Raw genomic sequence first — 16,539 nt, forward strand, 5'->3', positions numbered from 1 at the left:
TGACTCTTCCACGCAGCCCAGTCCCACGTGGTATTTCTGAGCGTCGTCGTGTTGTGCACTCACTGCTGGACTGTTCCCCGTGGGAAGGTCCTCTCTCTGCATCCTTCCGAGGGACTGGGTGGTCGCTCTGTTTCTGCTGTTAGGAGTCGTGCCGCTCTGATCACTCCCGTGTGCCGTGTCCTCGGCGCACACGCGTGCGTACGCGGAAGGGGGACTGCTGGGTTCAGCTCTGAAGATCCTGCCGACAGTCTTTACAGTGGTTGTGCCAGTTTACGCTTTTCTATATCCTCTCCAGCCCTCGATGTTTGTCTTTTTGATCTTTGCGACTCTGTGAGTTAGTAGCTCTAACTTCAAAACAACAGCAAAACTGTGGTCGCCAGCTACTTAAAGGGGCTTCTCGCCAGCAAGCTCTTACATTAGCGGGAGTTCATTTTACTGAGCTTTTTGTCCGGTTTTTCTTTAATGACAACATTGGTAATTCCGTATTGCACTGTCACGGGAGACTCATTGGAAATCCAGATTGAGAAGATTGAATGTCCACGATGTACCATGGCCCTGCATGTTGCTGCGCCAGCGTTGTGGCCATGTGGGGGAGAAGGGCGGGGAGGGGCGTGGGGAACATGAATTAAGCCGAAGGCTTGTTTTCAGTCTGCCTTAGCCTGGAGGCCACTGAGCAAGGATCTCAATTCGTTCCTGTAAACACTACTTTCAGCCCGTTGGAGCGGCTCATGCAACTTCTCTTGCTTTTCAGTGATGTGCTCGCGGAGGAGTCCGTTCTGTGTCTCCAGAAAGCCCTGACTCAGCTTCGGGAAATATGGGAATTAATCGGGATTCCCGAAGACCAGCGGTTACAGAGAACCGAGGTTGTGAAAAAGCATATCAAGGCGAGTTTAGCGCTGGTGTCTTTGCAGTGGGTTGGGGTAAGGATGTTGGTGTCTCATCTGAGAAGGCATATAGAAGTGACACTGTGGTGTCACAGGTTCTTCCTGGCTTCCAAGTCCTTTCTTAAAACTTTGAAATTATGAGGGTTTTGGTGTTATTTGTTGGCTTGGGGGTTTTTTTCTCATTGGCTCCAAACTTTCACGGGACGCTTTTCTCTCTTGTAGGACCTCCTGGATATGATGATTGCTGAAGAGCAAAACCTGAAGGAAAGGCTCATCAAAAGCATATCCATCTGTCAAAAAGAGCTGACTACCCTGTGCAGCGAGTTACGTGTCGAGCCATTTCAGGTACGCGGCAGGGTCTCGGGGGCCCCTGCTTGGGTCTGAGATCTAGGAAGGAACTTAGATGTGGGGCTGCAGGTGTAAGGTTTCCTCGTAGGGTGTTCCTGGACATGAGAAGTGGGGAAAATGCGCTGCTTGGTTAACTAATTCCAGCAAAGTAATTTTTCCTTATGTGAAGAGTTGCCCTGTTGAGAGGTGAAGCGGCTAATGAACGTCGCAGCGCTTTGATCAAAACAAGCTTCCTCTTGCTATCAATCTGTGGGGCATGTCAAACTTTTTTTTTTAACTCTGAGGAAAAATTAGGCATGGATGATACTGTGCCATTATTATTATTATTATTATTTTTAAATGAAAACAGCTACCAAGGAAGCAAAAATGACTAGTAGTATAAGGGAAAGTTATCAAAAAATCTGCGTTTGTGGGTTTTTTCATACAAAAGTTGCACACCACTGAGCCAGTCAAAATGACCGCTTGAGAAGTGTCTCCAAAGCTTGGACACTGGGAGCACAGTAACGCTTAGGCTGCACTGTGACGGGGTGTATCCCCAGCTGGGAGACTGCTGTTTCGCGGTCCAGCAGAAGTCAGGGACTCGAATGAGGATACCAGCAAGGATGACATCAGTAATAGACGGGGCCCCAAAACAGATCCCTGGATAGATCCAGTGAAAGAAAAAAATGTCGGGATCAGAAAAGTAAAGACCAGCACAGAGCTTGGGAAGGTAATTAGAATAGATTCAGGGACAGCACATGATGGCTCATGTGGTACCGATAAGATTCTCAGGTCTCTCTCCCTGTTACGAGAAAAACTAACTGCCTGAGTATCTGGGTGCAGTCAGCCTGGGAGGGAGACCTTGCCTTTAAAGGGTGAAGGATAATTCATACCCGATAGCCAAGAGCAATCAGATCATGACATCAATGGCGTTTCCTGGAATCAACAGAAATGGCATAAATGTCATTGATTTTGGACAAATAGTTTCTTTGGTCTTTTTCTTTCTTTTTAACCTTTCGATGTAAAATTGAGTGTGAAGTTAGGTGTACAGCGGTACGTCTACATTAAATTATATGATGGTTCTTAGTTCACCTCTGTCGAGTAAAATTCATAGGACATATAACTGCCACTTTTATTTCTATTGGTTGGAGTAGAGCAAGGAGTGCTGAATTGATTTCTATTGGTTAAGTGATAGTCTCGAGATTACTGGGATGAACGTGTAAGTTATAACCTAAATATACCACCCTATAGCTAACTCAGAGCACGTGTTCCAACCAATTTTCACCTGTTGCAAAAGTGCCCTGGCACCTTTCCTTACTGGAGACCTTCCTTGGGGGACCCTCTTTGTGCCGTGTTCTGTTGTCCGTGAGTTCCCTTACTGAAAGTTGAAAAGTCTGTCGGCCCAGCCCTCTTTTGTTGGTCTTGTCTTCCTTTGAGGAAATCCTCTCAGAACCTTGTCACAGTGGTACACCGTCTCCCACAGGAAGAAGGAGAGCCGACCATCTTGCAACTAGAAAAGGATTTGCGCACTCAGGTAGAACTGATGCGAAAACAGAAAAAGGAGAGAAAACAGGAACTGAAACTGCTTCAAGAACAAGATCAAGAGCTGTGCGAAATTCTCTGCGTGACACCCTATGACATCGACAGCGCCTCAGTTCCCAGCTTGGGAGAGCTGAACCAGTTCAGACAACACGTGGCAGCTTTGAGGGAGACGAAGGTATCCGTACTGCTTACTTCCACACTTCCTAACAGTCAGTTTGACTTTCCTGTAAGACGTCTTAGAATCATCTTGTTTTACAGGCATCTAGGCGTGAGGAGTTTGTCGACATAAAGAGACAGATCATACTGTGTATGGAAGAACTGGATCACACTCCAGATACAAGCTTCGAAAGAGATGTGGTGTGTGAAGATGAAGATGCCTTTTGCTTGTCTTTGGACAATATTGCAACACTGCAGAAGTTGCTACGGCAGGTAATGGCCACTCAGATTATGAGATTATGGCCTGACAGCTCCATGGTATCCAGCAATTGGAAGAAAGTGACAATTTTTTTTTTCCTTTAGTCTTAAAGAGCTGATGTAAGGGAACAAGGGAGGATAAAGATTATATTAATATGATACACAACCTTGATTTTTTTTACAAAATTTATACATAGCTCTAAGATTCTCAAATAATGGATGAAATAAGTCATCGAATTAATGTTTAATGAAAAAATATTTTTTTTAATTCAAAATTTGAAGCCTAGTTCTTAGGGTCTGAGATCCTACCATGATAGCCTTACAGTTTGTGTTCAGAAGTCTACAGCCAAGCTATCTGAACAAGTCCGATCCTGTCTGATCTCGGAAGCTAAGCAGGGTCAGGCCTCGTTAGTACTTGGATGGGAGACCACCTAGGAAGACCAGGTGCTGTAGGTGTGAAAAATAAATTAAAAAAAAATAAAAAAATAATGGATTATAAGCTGACAAGGTCCTTGCAATCTGTGAGGTCAACCAAGGGTTGCCTCACCTAAAATAAAAAAGTCACAAAAAGTCACCTGTTCACAGTCTTATAAAAATGCTTCTTCTCCATGCGGGTCCAGATATTCCTCTGTGGGAGGCCAGCGGGCTGACCTTGTCCGTGCTGCTGTCTTTGTTATAAACCACTCTTTCCTTGCTACAGCTCGAAATGCAAAAATCACAAAATGAAGCTGCGTGTGAGGATCTGCGTGCTCGCATCCGAGAGCTCTGGGACAGGTTGCAAATACCAACAGAAGAGAGACAAGCTGTGGCCCTGGTTGCAACTGGTTCGAAGGCCAAGGTGAAGAAAGCGGTAAGAAACCCAAAGGGCTGGGCCCGCTGTGCCTACGAGCATTCTTGTGTCAGGGCTGATGTCTTCACCAACTTCTTCCTTGAGCAAGCCTATTTCTAAGAGAAGCATCAGGAAAAGGTGGCAGTAAACTGTATCTTTTATCTTTTGTGTATGTTTCAAAGATTTCTGGCTCCTATGATATTGTTGTAAGAGGTCTGACTTAACCTCTGGTTTTGTGTTATCGTATTATTAAAAAGGGAAAAATTTTGTTAAGCTACCGAGTGTAAAACTGTACCAGATACATTTATCAGATGTCTTTGTTTCAGCTGCAACTAGAAGTGGATCGTCTGGAAGAACTAAAAAGGCAGAACATGAAGAAAGTGGTGGATGCAATACGTGTGGAGCTGGCTCACTACTGGGACTTGTGTTTTTATAGTCAGGAGCAGAGACAGGCTTTCGCCCCATACTATGACGGTTAGTACAGAAGCGGTGGTCATTACGAGGCCTGTACTTCTAAAAGAGTACAGATGTGCACCAGGAGGTACTTCCTCTGCTTAACAGATACCACCTTTTCCTGCCATTCCTGTACACACGAGCATTCGCAAGTGCTGCTGGGAAGTAAGGGGTCTCTTGCTTTCTATTTCACTGTAGCCTGTATTGGTGAAGCTCACGTTTATCAGGTGCTCACTCTCTGCCAGATGCAGTGCTAAACTCTTAACAGAATTCTCTCACTTAATCTTCTGTCAAGAGATGAGGACATGAAAGCACAGAAACGTTGAAGAATTTAGAGGCACAGCAGGTGAGGGCAGAGCTCACATGTGAGCTCACAGAATCTGACCCCAGAGCCCAACAGAAGTCTAGGTTGACCTGAACTGAGTATGAAGATGAGGCTGTCCGCTACACTCCACATTTGAGACATTTTATGTGACCCAGCCCTCTACGGGGCAGGGTGGAAAGGAAGAATACAAAAGAAACCGAAGACGAGGCCAGAAATGACAGAGAGGTTTAAGAACCTTAGTCATTTTAGTCCTAACCCTATAGTCCCTTACTCCCTAGTCCACCCGGGCTGATGGTCACACAGCTGGCTTTTATTATCCACAATGTATAGTTATCCATGTAACATTTTTACTATAACAGATATTTCCACTTTAGGGAGAACGAGGGATTAGTAAATTGGGATGCTACACACTAGAGGGATTTTTTTTTTTTTTAACTGGGCCCATATCTTGCAGAGGAGTATACAGAAAATCTGTTCCGGCTCCACGATGCTGAGATTGTGCGGTTAAGAAACTACTACGAGGTTCACAAAGATCTCTTTGAAGGTGTCCACAAGTGGGAAAAAAGCTGGAAGCTTTTCTTAGAGCTTGAGGTACTGCCCTAATTTTTCTGTTTTCCTTAGAGGACAATGAAGTGTTAAGAAAGCATGTCCCGTATAGAGTCAGAGTCCAGTTTCCTTCACTCTCTACCGGGTTTGTCATGCCCTGTCTCCATCATGAATCTCTGAATTGCTGCTAACCCATTTCTATTTATTCGTCTAATGTGCGGGAACATGCAAGAGAGAAACCCCAAGTAAGTGGCTTTAAATGAGGCAGAAGTTCCTTTCATGAGGGAAGTCCAAGGTGAGCCGCGCAGGGCTAGTGTGGCAGTTCCAGACAGTGGGTCCCAAGTTCCTCCAGCTCATGGTTCCCCCACCACTAAGGGTTGCACCTCATCCTCGGGTCCTGTTGGTTCTAGAGCTCCCACCACAGCGGCTCAGGCAGCGTGGAGGAGGGGACTCAGAAGCCGCTGCCCCTCCGGCCCCTCTCGGGGCTTCTCGTGCTCTCCCAGCACCGCGCTCATGTCACAGCACTGCTGGCGAGGCCGGGGACCTGCCGCAGAGAGGAATCGGGTGATTCTGCGGAGGGAGAGAAGAGATGCCGGGCCAGGCAGCTGATATTCTCTACAATTCCAGCTGCTGCTCTTTTCGTAGAAAATTGCCTGGGCGTTGGGACACATTTGTATACACCAAATTCCTTTTCTTCCGATCAACATAGCACACGATTTCCCTCAGAGCATTTTAGAGCTGGGGGCTGGGACTGGGATGAGGCACCGTCAGCACTGGCTGAAAGCAGACTCGTTCTCATGTTCATGCCGGCCCTGTTAGAGCCCGAAGGGGCCTTGAGAGAACTGAGTTCAGCCCCTGCAAGCTTCTGGTTGACAGCAGAAAGGAGCAGGAAATGTCAATAAACAGCCAAGAAGCAACCTTGTTGACATGTCAGTATTTAAGAATAAGACTAATGACCATCCGCTGCGGTTACTGATTATAGGTGGAAAGGAAATGGAATTTCTTTACAAGCTTAGCCCCAAATTGTCAAGACTGGTCTAAACTTTTATGATTATCTGCCTCTATTTTGAGTGTCTCTACCTAGCTCATATGTACAAATTATACGCTTTTAATACTGTTCTGCTATACTCAATCCATGATAGAGTAACAAAATAGTTGAGAAGCCTAACATACTGCATTTTTCTAGTTGTCTATTTTGTGAGTGTTAGTGACAAACATCTGTACACCCCGTAACTTGGCACATTTCAGCCGCATCGTCTCAGCAGGCGGGGAGTGAGCAAGTAGTGGCGCCACCACCAAAACCTCCCAGCGGAGACCTTCCCCTTGTCCCTCCACGTCACTCTTTCTCTGTTATCTTTGATATCCAAACCAAAGACGGGAGCTAGTGATATTGTTCATTCAGTATTAAAGCCTGTCTTCCCTTTGAGATGAGAAAGTAAGCGAGTTTTCATGCCCCCCAGTGGGTGTGCTCACCACCCCCCACCCGCCTCAGGACCGACCCCTCCAGTCCTCACTGCTGAGTGAGAAGGCAGGTGTCAGCGAGTCTCCTTAATGATATGTGCCCATGTATGACAGGAAGGAATTTTAGCAGGAATAATTGATGTGCCCACTTGTCCTGGGTTTCACTGATGAAAATGTATTTTTCCAGAGAAAGGCTTCCGATCCAAGTCGATTTACAAATCGTGGTGGAAATCTTCTAAAAGAGGAAAAGCAACGTGCCAGGCTCCAGAAAACACTCCCTAAGGTAAAACTGGTGCTCAGTTTGGGGCTTGGTTACAAAATAGCTCACTTTTTGGATAATCATTTGTCCCCAAACTGTCTCATCTTCCAAACGGAGGGGCAGGGATGGTCAGTAACACCGGGCCCTCCCGTAGTATAAGCTGTAGGGTATCACGGCAGATGAGTTTTAGGGAGGCCACCCCGCAGCAACAGAGACGGGGTGGCCTAACCAACAAATTTATTTTGTCACAATTATGGAGGCCGGAAGGCTGAGATAACGTCGTAGACGGGGCTGGTTTCTTCTAGGTTTATAAATGGTTATCTTCTCCCTATGCCTTCACATGGTGGTCTTTCTGCGTGCGTCTGTGTCCACGTTTTCTCTTCTTAGATACCACCAGATGTACTGGTTTAGGATCCACCCTAATGACCTTAGTGTTCAAGTGAAAGCACATTCTGAGCTGCTGGGGAATCAGTCTTCAGTGTATAAATGGAGGGATGGGGCACGATTCAGCTGATGACACGAGGCAAGCTTTTGAGAAAGTTCTGTGGGCCTCATTACTGTTCTCTATTACAATAATAAGAGCATTTATTGAATGAAGTGCCAGGTACTATTTGAAAGTGTTTTCCATTTCTGCAAATGAGGCACCTGCGGCCCCGAGAACCTAAGTCACTTTGCCACCCTTTTCCCAGTTCGCAGGAGATGGAGCTCAGGCGGGAGCCCAGGTGGTGCAGTTCCCACTGTGCTCCCCCACTGCACTGCTGCTGGTGCCCCTGCTGCTCCCCTTGAGGCCCCAAAACTTCCGTCACCAGACGCTGGCCTCACCTTTCCCACGTCCATGTGGATCATGAACAACCATCCCTCAGCTTTGATTTCCGGCTACTCTAACCTGTCCCCAGTTGGGTCCAGCTCCCAGCAGTCGGGCAAATGATGCTCTGGGAAGGGAAGAGTCATTTTACTTGGGATTCACACCAAAGATTTGAAGTCATTAACATGTCCTTGTGTCTGGTCTCAGCTGGAAGAGGAGTTGAAGGCACAGATTGAAAACTGGGAAGAGGCGCATTCAAAAGCATTTGTGGTGAATGGTCAGAAATTCATGGAGTATGTGACAGAACAATGGGAGATGCACCGATTAGAGAAAGAACGGGCCAAGCAGGAAAGGGTAAGTGAGCCAGTTTGGAAGAGGGCGATGTAGTGACGTGAGTGGCCTTGCCTTGGCCTGCACCCCTGGCAGCTCTGGGGGCAGCGACTTGTTCAGATTTCTGGCCTCACACTGCCCCAGAACTGTTCTCTTCATGGGACGTATCCCTGTTGCTTCTGACTTTCACACAGCAACTGAAGAACAAGAAGGAGACAGAGACGGAGATGCTCTATGGCAGTGCTCCCCGAACACCCAACAAGCGGCGTGGTCTGGCACCCACCAAACCGGGCAAGGTGCTCAAGGTAAACAGGATGCTCTGTGGACCACACAGTAGGGGTGGGGGCGTGAGGCCAGGGCTCTGGTCATCTCTGCCTTCTGTCCTGCAGAGATGGGCTTTTTCAAACTTTCAGGTCGAGTCCCTTTGGGAAATGGGTGGACCATTATTTCCCTTCTCCCTCTGCTCACACTTTCCAACATATAAAACAGTTAAAACCACCTGTTACATCACTCCAAGAGCACCACTGAGAATATTTAGTGTTTTTTTTCATAGCATCAAACTTTCTTCACATACACACTTGTCATTAGCTACATATTCTGTCCTCTTGACATACTGTCACTTATTCGTTCCCTATGGTTTGATATTCTGAAAATGTGATAAACTTTGGATGCCGGTGAGGGAGCCAGTCCTCGCTCTGAGAGCTGCACTCAACGTTTCCGGCCTCCCAGCTGCACCGGTCACTCAGTCTGTGCTGTCAAAATGGTCATCACGATTCATGCCCCCAAGTAGCTGTGCCGAACATGCGCTATTTTCAGGCTCACATTTGTGTCCATCTGTTAGGTATGAAATAATGTCTCATGATTTTAGTGTGCGTTTCTGGAATGACTAATGAAGTCAAACGCTCATTTCTTTCTTACCAATTTTATAAGAATTCTTTATGTTCTGGATGCTACACCTGTCCTTTGTGTTAGAATAGCTTTTCCCAGTATTTGTGTGTCTTCTGTAGCTTGTCTTTTTCCTTTTTATGGTGTTTTCTTGATGAACACAAAGTTCTTAGTTTTAATACGGTCAAAATATTTTCTATCTGTTTTCCTCATGGCCTATACTTCTTGTACCTTGTAAGTAATCCATCTATGTCCTGAAGCCACACAGATATTTTCCTAAGTCATATTTCCTAGTCTGCCTTGTATTTGAATAGTTTATCCCATTTTATCCACCGAGTTTTTTAAATTAATTTTTTACAGCTTTATTGCATAAGATCGACACATCATATTTAAAGTGTACACTTGAATATAAAGTTTCAACACATGTATGCACCGAGCACAGTCGAGACAGTGGACTTACCCATTGCCCCAAAAGTCTCCTCGTTCCGCTTCACAATCCCTTCCTCCTCCCTCCTCCTCTCTGTCCCCCCCAGTTCCTGGCAACCACAGATTTGCTCTGTCACTATTCAGTAATTTGCATTTCCTAACATTTTATAGAAATAGACTCAACAGTATGCCTTTTTTCATTTCATATTTCTTTCAGGTTAGCATAACCGTAGAGGTTGCAGGTATCGATAGGTCACTACTTATCATCATCTAATGTCGAGCAGTGTTCCAGTCAGTGTACCACTGCCACAATTCGCTTATTCGTGTGCCTGTCGAATATTCTGGTTTGTTTCTCGTTTTCCTGGCTGTTACAGTTAGCACTGCTCTAAATACTTAGGTAGAAGTCTCTGGTGATCCACTTTCGTTTCTCCTCAGTAATTCTAGGAGTATTTATGGTTGGGTCATGTGAGAGCTGTCTGTGCAACTTTTTGAAATAGAATAGTTATTCCATTTTACAGCTCCATCTGCTGGAAATAAATAGGCTTTGAACACTTTTCACAAGTTTCCTGAAAGTTCTCCACCGTGTAAACCCACCTCCCTGAGACCGCCTCTCATCGTCCTTTCTCTGTAGTGCGGGGGACAGGCTGTGGAGCACGTCGTCTCATGGTGACCTCTGTTTTTCTCCTAGCTGAACACCACCACCATGTCCAATGCCACGGCCAACAGCAGCATTCGGCCCGTCTTTGCGGTGTCTCGACTTCCACCTTCTGGCAGCAAGGTTAATAAGCTCTCTGTCTCTGCGTACGAGCGTGTTCCCCACACAGCCTGTTTTTCCAGGGGACCCACCTACTTGTTCGAGTTTCTAAGATCCCTGGATTTGGTTATCCTTGTGATGCTGAGAGTTGACAGATGTAAGCCATTCAATCTGCAAAAAATTGAAAGAAAGAAGACATGCTCATTCTGAGCCCCACTGGTATCAGGCGGAAGCCCTAGGGTGTGACTGGGAAACTGATGAGCAGATGGTGGCCTCTGGGGGCTCAGGTCACAGCTGGGTCTTCAGTTGTTGCTGAGCAAGGTCCCTGTGCGTGGGTTCCAGTCCCGACACTGGGTCACTAGACAGTCAGGTGCGCTCACATAGGAGACAGGTGGGGAGTACATGCTAAAAGTTGTTCAGTCTTTTACGTATTTTACAGACTGTGCTCAAGGTATGTGTTCTGCAGATTAAGAATTCCTATCTTTTTGTACACCGGAAGTACTTTATAGGATTACAGACACGTGAATAATACAAAAATGCTATCAGCTTCTGTGTGTGTGTGGCCGTTATAAGGATGATATACTGATCTCTCTTCTCTTTCTCTACAGCCAGTCCTCACTTCTACGTCTTCAGGGAAAAAGACCCCGCATGCTGGCCGGCATGGAGCCAACAAGGAGAACCTCGAGCTCAATGGCAGCATCTTGAGCGGTGGGTACCCCAGCTCGGCCCCCCTCCAGCGCAACTTCAGCATTAATTCTGTTGCCAGCACCTATTCTGAGTTTGCGGTAATTCACCCTTTCTAATATCTACCAGTCTCTGGGGAGCACACAGTTGGGGCAGTGGGTATCTTCCTAGTGGTACCCAGGCTCTTAGGCCAGTTCTTTGGAGGCTGAGAATCCCTTTCCTGCCATGACCATGGTTGGGGGTTCAGGAAGGGGGGGCGGCGCCTAGAGAAAGGAAGTTGGCATCAGCGACTAGACATTTAACCCGCATCCTTCTGCTTAAGAAATACCAGTACACGATTGCCTGTACCAGTCCCTGGCTGCAGGAGGCGACCCTTCTGATCACGGCCCTGGTGCTCTCTTGGTGGAGTTCTTGGTCATTTGTCTTTTGTATTCTTAGAAGGATCCATCCCTCTCTGACAGCTCCCGTGTCGGGCTTCAGGTCCGTATGGCAACCCCTGCATGTCCCACGTCCCTTTTCCAAACTGATCTGTCATCTGCTGGCTTTATTCCCATCTCAGCACAGGGCTTCACTAACCAGTAATCCTCAGCTGTCCTGTCACAGAATCTTTTTACAAACAAAGCAGGAAAGCCTAAACCAGACTTCATGAGTAATAAATACCTGGCTAAAGTTCCCAGCAGATTAACCTGCTGATTAACAAGAAAATTTGTTCAGACTTGAATTGGATTCTCAGCCCCACCTACAGTCAGTCTGTCAGTCAGGCAAAGCTTTTTTATCGTGTTATGTCACAACAGAAAACTTTCACCCTCCCCGAGTGACATTGAAGGCCTCTAATGTGCTGGAAAGAACAGAGGCCCCAACACCTGGGGAGGGGAGCCCCAGCTGTGTGCTGCCTATGATGAGGTTCTTGGCCCGCCTGATGATTTTCCTGGAGCATGTGCCTTACTAACCTCTCGGGGCCGAATGCCCACTTTCTGTCCACTCTGAATTAGCCAGCGCTCACTTCCTTGCCGGCAGCTACTTCTCCCACACCGAGCTGCTAAAGCAGATATGAGGCTCTGGAAGTAACTCATTTTCCAGGATGCTCTTCAGCTCCTAGTATCATAGTCCACATTTACTAAACTCTTAACTACGATGCCTTTTACTTCATGTGTGTTCTCTCTGCCTTCAGTATGTTCCTTCTGAGAGGCAAGGCTGCCTTGCTCTTGGGGGCAGCTCAGTTTAGCCAAGGGCGTCAGGCCAGCTCCCCCGTTGCTGCAGTTGTCCAAGACTAGCTCGTTTTGAGCATTGAAATTGGCTTCACATTCTGGCATTTTTTTGAAATTACATGACTGGCATGGCTCTAACTCTAGAAGTGGGTGCATGTCACTCTGGCTGGCTGATTGCTAGAGAGGGTCCAGGTTTGTTTTTTGGTTTTTGGCTTGCTCCACCAAGCCCCATTTCATCCACTTGGAGCTTAAACGCATCTGCTTATCTCTGTGGTTAGGCCTGGGGAGGTTCGTGTGGTTTGGGTCGCTGTGGCTGGCCAGCTGCACCAGGCGGCACCAATGCCAGTACACTAACTAACTTCTCCTAACATGTGCTCTTCTCAGTGCTCATTCATGCTTCATCTTCTCCTTCTGTACCATGTGCTCCAGCATGAGATCAAATCACCAGCAGGTTACAAGGCCCTCAGCCCCAGGGATTGGTAGATATATGGTCTGGCCCCCATTTATAAAGGGCTCAAAAGACCAAAGCTTGTTGCCTACTCAGCTTGACAACTCAGAGTATTTTGTGAAGGATAAGGGGTTTCTCTTGTGGTCTTCACGGAGAGACCGAGGAAAGTGGTCAAGGGCATATGTACTTGTACACGTGCGTCATCTGGTGACAGCGCCTCACCTTTGATTCCTAACACGGCCTGTGATGCTTATGTCTGTGTCAGACAAACGGGCCTTGGGCCTCGGGCTGACACTTAGCTGTGCTTACGAGGGCGGGGCACACAGAGAGGGGACTACTGCCACTGATGTTGTTTATTTTTCAACAGCGAGAACTGTCAAAGGTCTCCAAATCTGATGCTACTTCTCGAATCCTCAATTCAACCGACATCCAGTCCTGAGAAGCCCTGATCTGTCAGCTAGCTGTGGCTTCCTGTGTCTGGACTGGACCTAATTGTGGCTGTAATCTTTCTTCGGTTTATGTGTGCTTGAAACCCTGGATAGGTTCCATTACCATGGGCCTTACTTACACGTGGAATTCCATCGTAGGCTCAGTATGACCTGAGACACCCTGTTTTCGCACACAAAATACATTTATAGCAGCAAGGACAAATTTTAGCATCTGAACCTAGTTGCACTTGCTGAAGCACAGCGACAGGTTTGCACAGCACCACTGGGTAGAAGGTGATGGACTCTGCCCATCCTTGCGGTGCGGGAGGGGAAGTAATTTCGGGGTGTACGCTTGTCATTGGCAAGCAACATCTTCTTTTGTTTAGCGATGTTCAAGTACTGCTATACCTACTGTAGCTTAGTTCTCACCTAAAGGCCTATCCTCACTGAACAGGACAGCCTTCCTCCTGAAGAGGATATCCGTGTGTCAGAGGTAGAGGTGGCCTGACATATTGCCAGTGAGGTGACATGGAGGCTGGGGGCCCCTTTGGTAAAGTGCATCGTTCCATTATGTGGTGTGCTCTCATGTGCTCGTCTCAACTCTAGTTCTTTTTTTTTTCTGTCCTGTCCCCCCACCACCCAGCCCCCAAAACCTGTGGCCACCATGCCTGAGTGTCCACCCCCTGCAGCCCACAGCTTGGTTTGTTGGCTGTTGGGGAGACCTAGAACTTCGCACATGTCAGTGCTGGGGCGTAGTTCCTGCTCAGTGTGCACATGGGGTTCCTTCTTTGTCCTCCCTGTTGGTCATGACTGTCCTCTCCAAGGCACTGTAAGGTACTTATTTATTTATTTATTCTTACTCCGCCGGTGCTTTTAGTCGGAAGCTGACCAGTGCGTGGAGAGAGACTCGGTCTGGAAGTGTACACCATGCTGTTTAGTCATAGGTGTACACGTCGTGTTTTAAAGATATGAATATTTTTAAATGTTTTATTTTTATGGTTCAAAATAAAATGTGGATATATTTTTTCAGATTTTCTCAAATGAAGTTTTGGTTCATTTGGTTTGTAGAAAACAAATTTCGAGTCTGGACTGTGAATTTTACATTGTGTTGTGGAATTCTACCTTTCAACCTCTTTGTCATTCTCTCACTTTTTCTAAAATTCGTTCATTTTATCTCTTCTATATTTCTACTTATCTTCTATCTTATCTATAGTCCTATGTATCTTTCTAGCTATATTTCTCTATATTTCTAATTCTGTACATCTTTTTCTGTCATTCTATTGATCTGTATGTCTTATATTTCTAACCTTTCCATCTAGTTTTCCCTGTTATCTTTTATTGTCTTTGTCTTTCTCATTCATCCTATTTTTCTACTTTCATTCTTTGTGTCGTTCGAGTTATCTATTTTTTTCTCTTCCTTTCTCTCTGTTCCTCTGACTTTCCATCTTTTCTTTCATTCTGACTTACTATCTTTCTTTGTCTACCTCTCCTGTCATTTATTCTCTTTTGTTGCATCTTCATATCTATGTATTTCTGTCCTTCTCTTCTTATTTTTCATTTCTATTTTTTTGTTTTTCGAGGTACCCTTCTATCTTGAAATCTTTCTCATTATCTTTCTACTTATCATTCTATATGTTTTTCTTTACCTTTCTTTCTTTCTACCTCTCATTCTTTCAAAAATTACTTTCAATGTCTTTTTAGTTACTTTTCTAAATTTCTATCTTTCTACATGTCTTCTATCTTCTCTATTGATCTTTTATCTTTGTCTCTCTTCCTATTTTTCTACATCTTTTAACTCTTATCTTTCTATCTCGTTCTCTTCGTCTTTTTCTATCTACCTTTCTGGGTATCTTTCATTCTTTTTATCTACCTCCTTTCTCATTCATCTTGTTTCTCTATGTATCCTTCCAGCTGTCTTTTTTTTTTCCCCTCCCTTTCTTACTCTCTAACTTGCCATCTTTTCTCTTTCATTCTGTATCTTTCTAACTCATATATAGCTTTCATTCTACCTTTCTTACTCTAGCATTCATTCTAACTTGCTCTCTTTCATTGCATCTTTCTATATACCTTCCTATGTATTTCTGCATTTCTACATATTTTGTTCTATTTTTCTGTATTTCTATATTTGTTTTTCTAGCTACATCTTCTTTCAGTCTTCATGATTCTATGTCTGTATCTTTAGTTTTCTTTCTACCTATACTTCTGTGTATCTTTCTAACACTCTAATATTATTTCATCTTTCTAACTTTCGTTGTACTTCCATCCTCTCATCTATGTAGCTTTCGTTTATCGATCTTAGTGTCTTTATTTTTCTATCATTTCTCTTATTCTATTTGTTCTAGCTTTTGTTCTTCATTCCATCTTTCTATATATTTTTCTCTATTTTTCTGTTCTATTTTTGTTTCTTTAAGTTGCTTCTTTTAGTCTCTTATTTTCTTTACCTTATCTTCATTCTCTTTCTAAAATGTCTTCATTTTAGCTCTCTACTATCCTTTCGTTCTTTCATTCTCATTCTCTATATCCTATCGCTCTATCCTCATGTCTGTCTTCTTATATTTGTCTGTCCATCCTACTTCTGTCCTATCTTTCCATCATCTTTGTTACTTTCTATCTCTCTTTCTCTTGCTGTCTTTCTGTTAATATCTTAGCATTCTATCTCATTGATCCTATTTTTCTACTTTCATTCTGTTTCTAGCTATCTTTCTGTATCTTTCTACTTGAAAGTTAAATCACATTCTCTCATTCCACCTTTACATCTTTGTGTATATCTGTCTTATTTTTCATTCTCTTTTTCTTTCTATATTTGTTTTTCTAGCTACCTTTAGCTCTCTCTAGTTCCTTCTCCCTATCTTTCCTTCTACTTTTTGTTCTCTTTCTAAAATTCCTTCATTTTATCTCTTTCCATCTGTCATTCTATCTATATTTCTATTTTCTATGCTACTTTCTATGTATCTCTCTTTACATCTTTTTCTGTCTTCTCTTCTGTCGATCTATCTTTATGTCTTCCTACCCCAGGGCTCTAGGGCCAGTCACTTTCCAGATGGGTCTGTCAGGGTGACCCATGTCTCTGTGGCCCATGTAGTCCCTGCAGGAAGGAGATCAGCGTTGGATCAACACTGTGGCACAGACCTTGCAGCTCCTCAGCACTCTCTACGGGCCCTTTCCTCACTGCTACGGGATCGGCAGGTGTGCCAAGGTGAGCATGAGCAGTGCTGTTGTCTCGACAGCCCCTGTCCTCTCCCCGCCAGGGATGGGCAAGGGCCATCTGCGACATGAGCTATATCTTGCCGGAGAGGGAGTGTTCAGTAATGACATTTGTAGGAGTCAACCGTAAGAAAATAACGTGAGACGCAAAGATCTGTATATGAAGACATTTGTTTGTAAAAATTACAATCCAAGTGTCCATCAATAGTAAAATAGCTGAATTATGAGAGTCACAGGTCAAGATATTAAAACAGGAGCAGCATTTAGGAATGTGGCACATGTTCAGCGGAGGCTACGAAAGCACTTCGTCAAATTTGAGGTTAAGGT

General features: G+C 45.0%; 1 protein-coding gene and 1 pseudogene across 6 annotated transcripts; both read left to right on the forward strand.

Moving 5' to 3' along the window:
• The first annotated feature begins 713 nt into the window (after positions 1-713).
• LOC120594044 (protein regulator of cytokinesis 1) lies at positions 714-13,996 on the forward strand. Of its 6 annotated transcripts, none has more exons than XM_039852072.1 (14): positions 714-884; positions 1,107-1,229; positions 2,695-2,928; positions 3,012-3,182; positions 3,868-4,017; positions 4,323-4,470; positions 5,229-5,365; positions 6,969-7,064; positions 8,053-8,199; positions 8,370-8,480; positions 10,175-10,264; positions 10,849-11,025; positions 11,363-11,404; positions 12,948-13,996. In XM_039852072.1, the coding sequence occupies exons 1-14, from the start codon at positions 729-731 to the stop codon at positions 13,017-13,019; spliced, it is 1,854 nt and encodes a 617-aa protein (XP_039708006.1). In that variant the 5' UTR covers positions 714-728; the 3' UTR covers positions 13,020-13,996. The 6 variants fall into 6 exon arrangements, with proteins under 6 accessions (XP_039708006.1, XP_039708010.1, XP_039708007.1 ...); XM_039852076.1 differs by having other exon boundaries at positions 10,849-10,948; XM_039852073.1 differs by lacking the exon at positions 11,363-11,404.
• LOC120594045 (uncharacterized) lies at positions 3,506-3,623 on the forward strand (annotated as a pseudogene).
• Positions 13,997-16,539: the final 2,543 nt, after the last annotated feature.

The sequence above is a fragment of the Pteropus medius genome, unplaced genomic scaffold (genome assembly GCF_902729225.1).
Source record: "Pteropus medius unplaced genomic scaffold, Ma_sr-lr_union100, whole genome shotgun sequence".
In the NCBI taxonomy this organism is placed as follows: Eukaryota; Metazoa; Chordata; class Mammalia; order Chiroptera; family Pteropodidae; genus Pteropus; species Pteropus medius.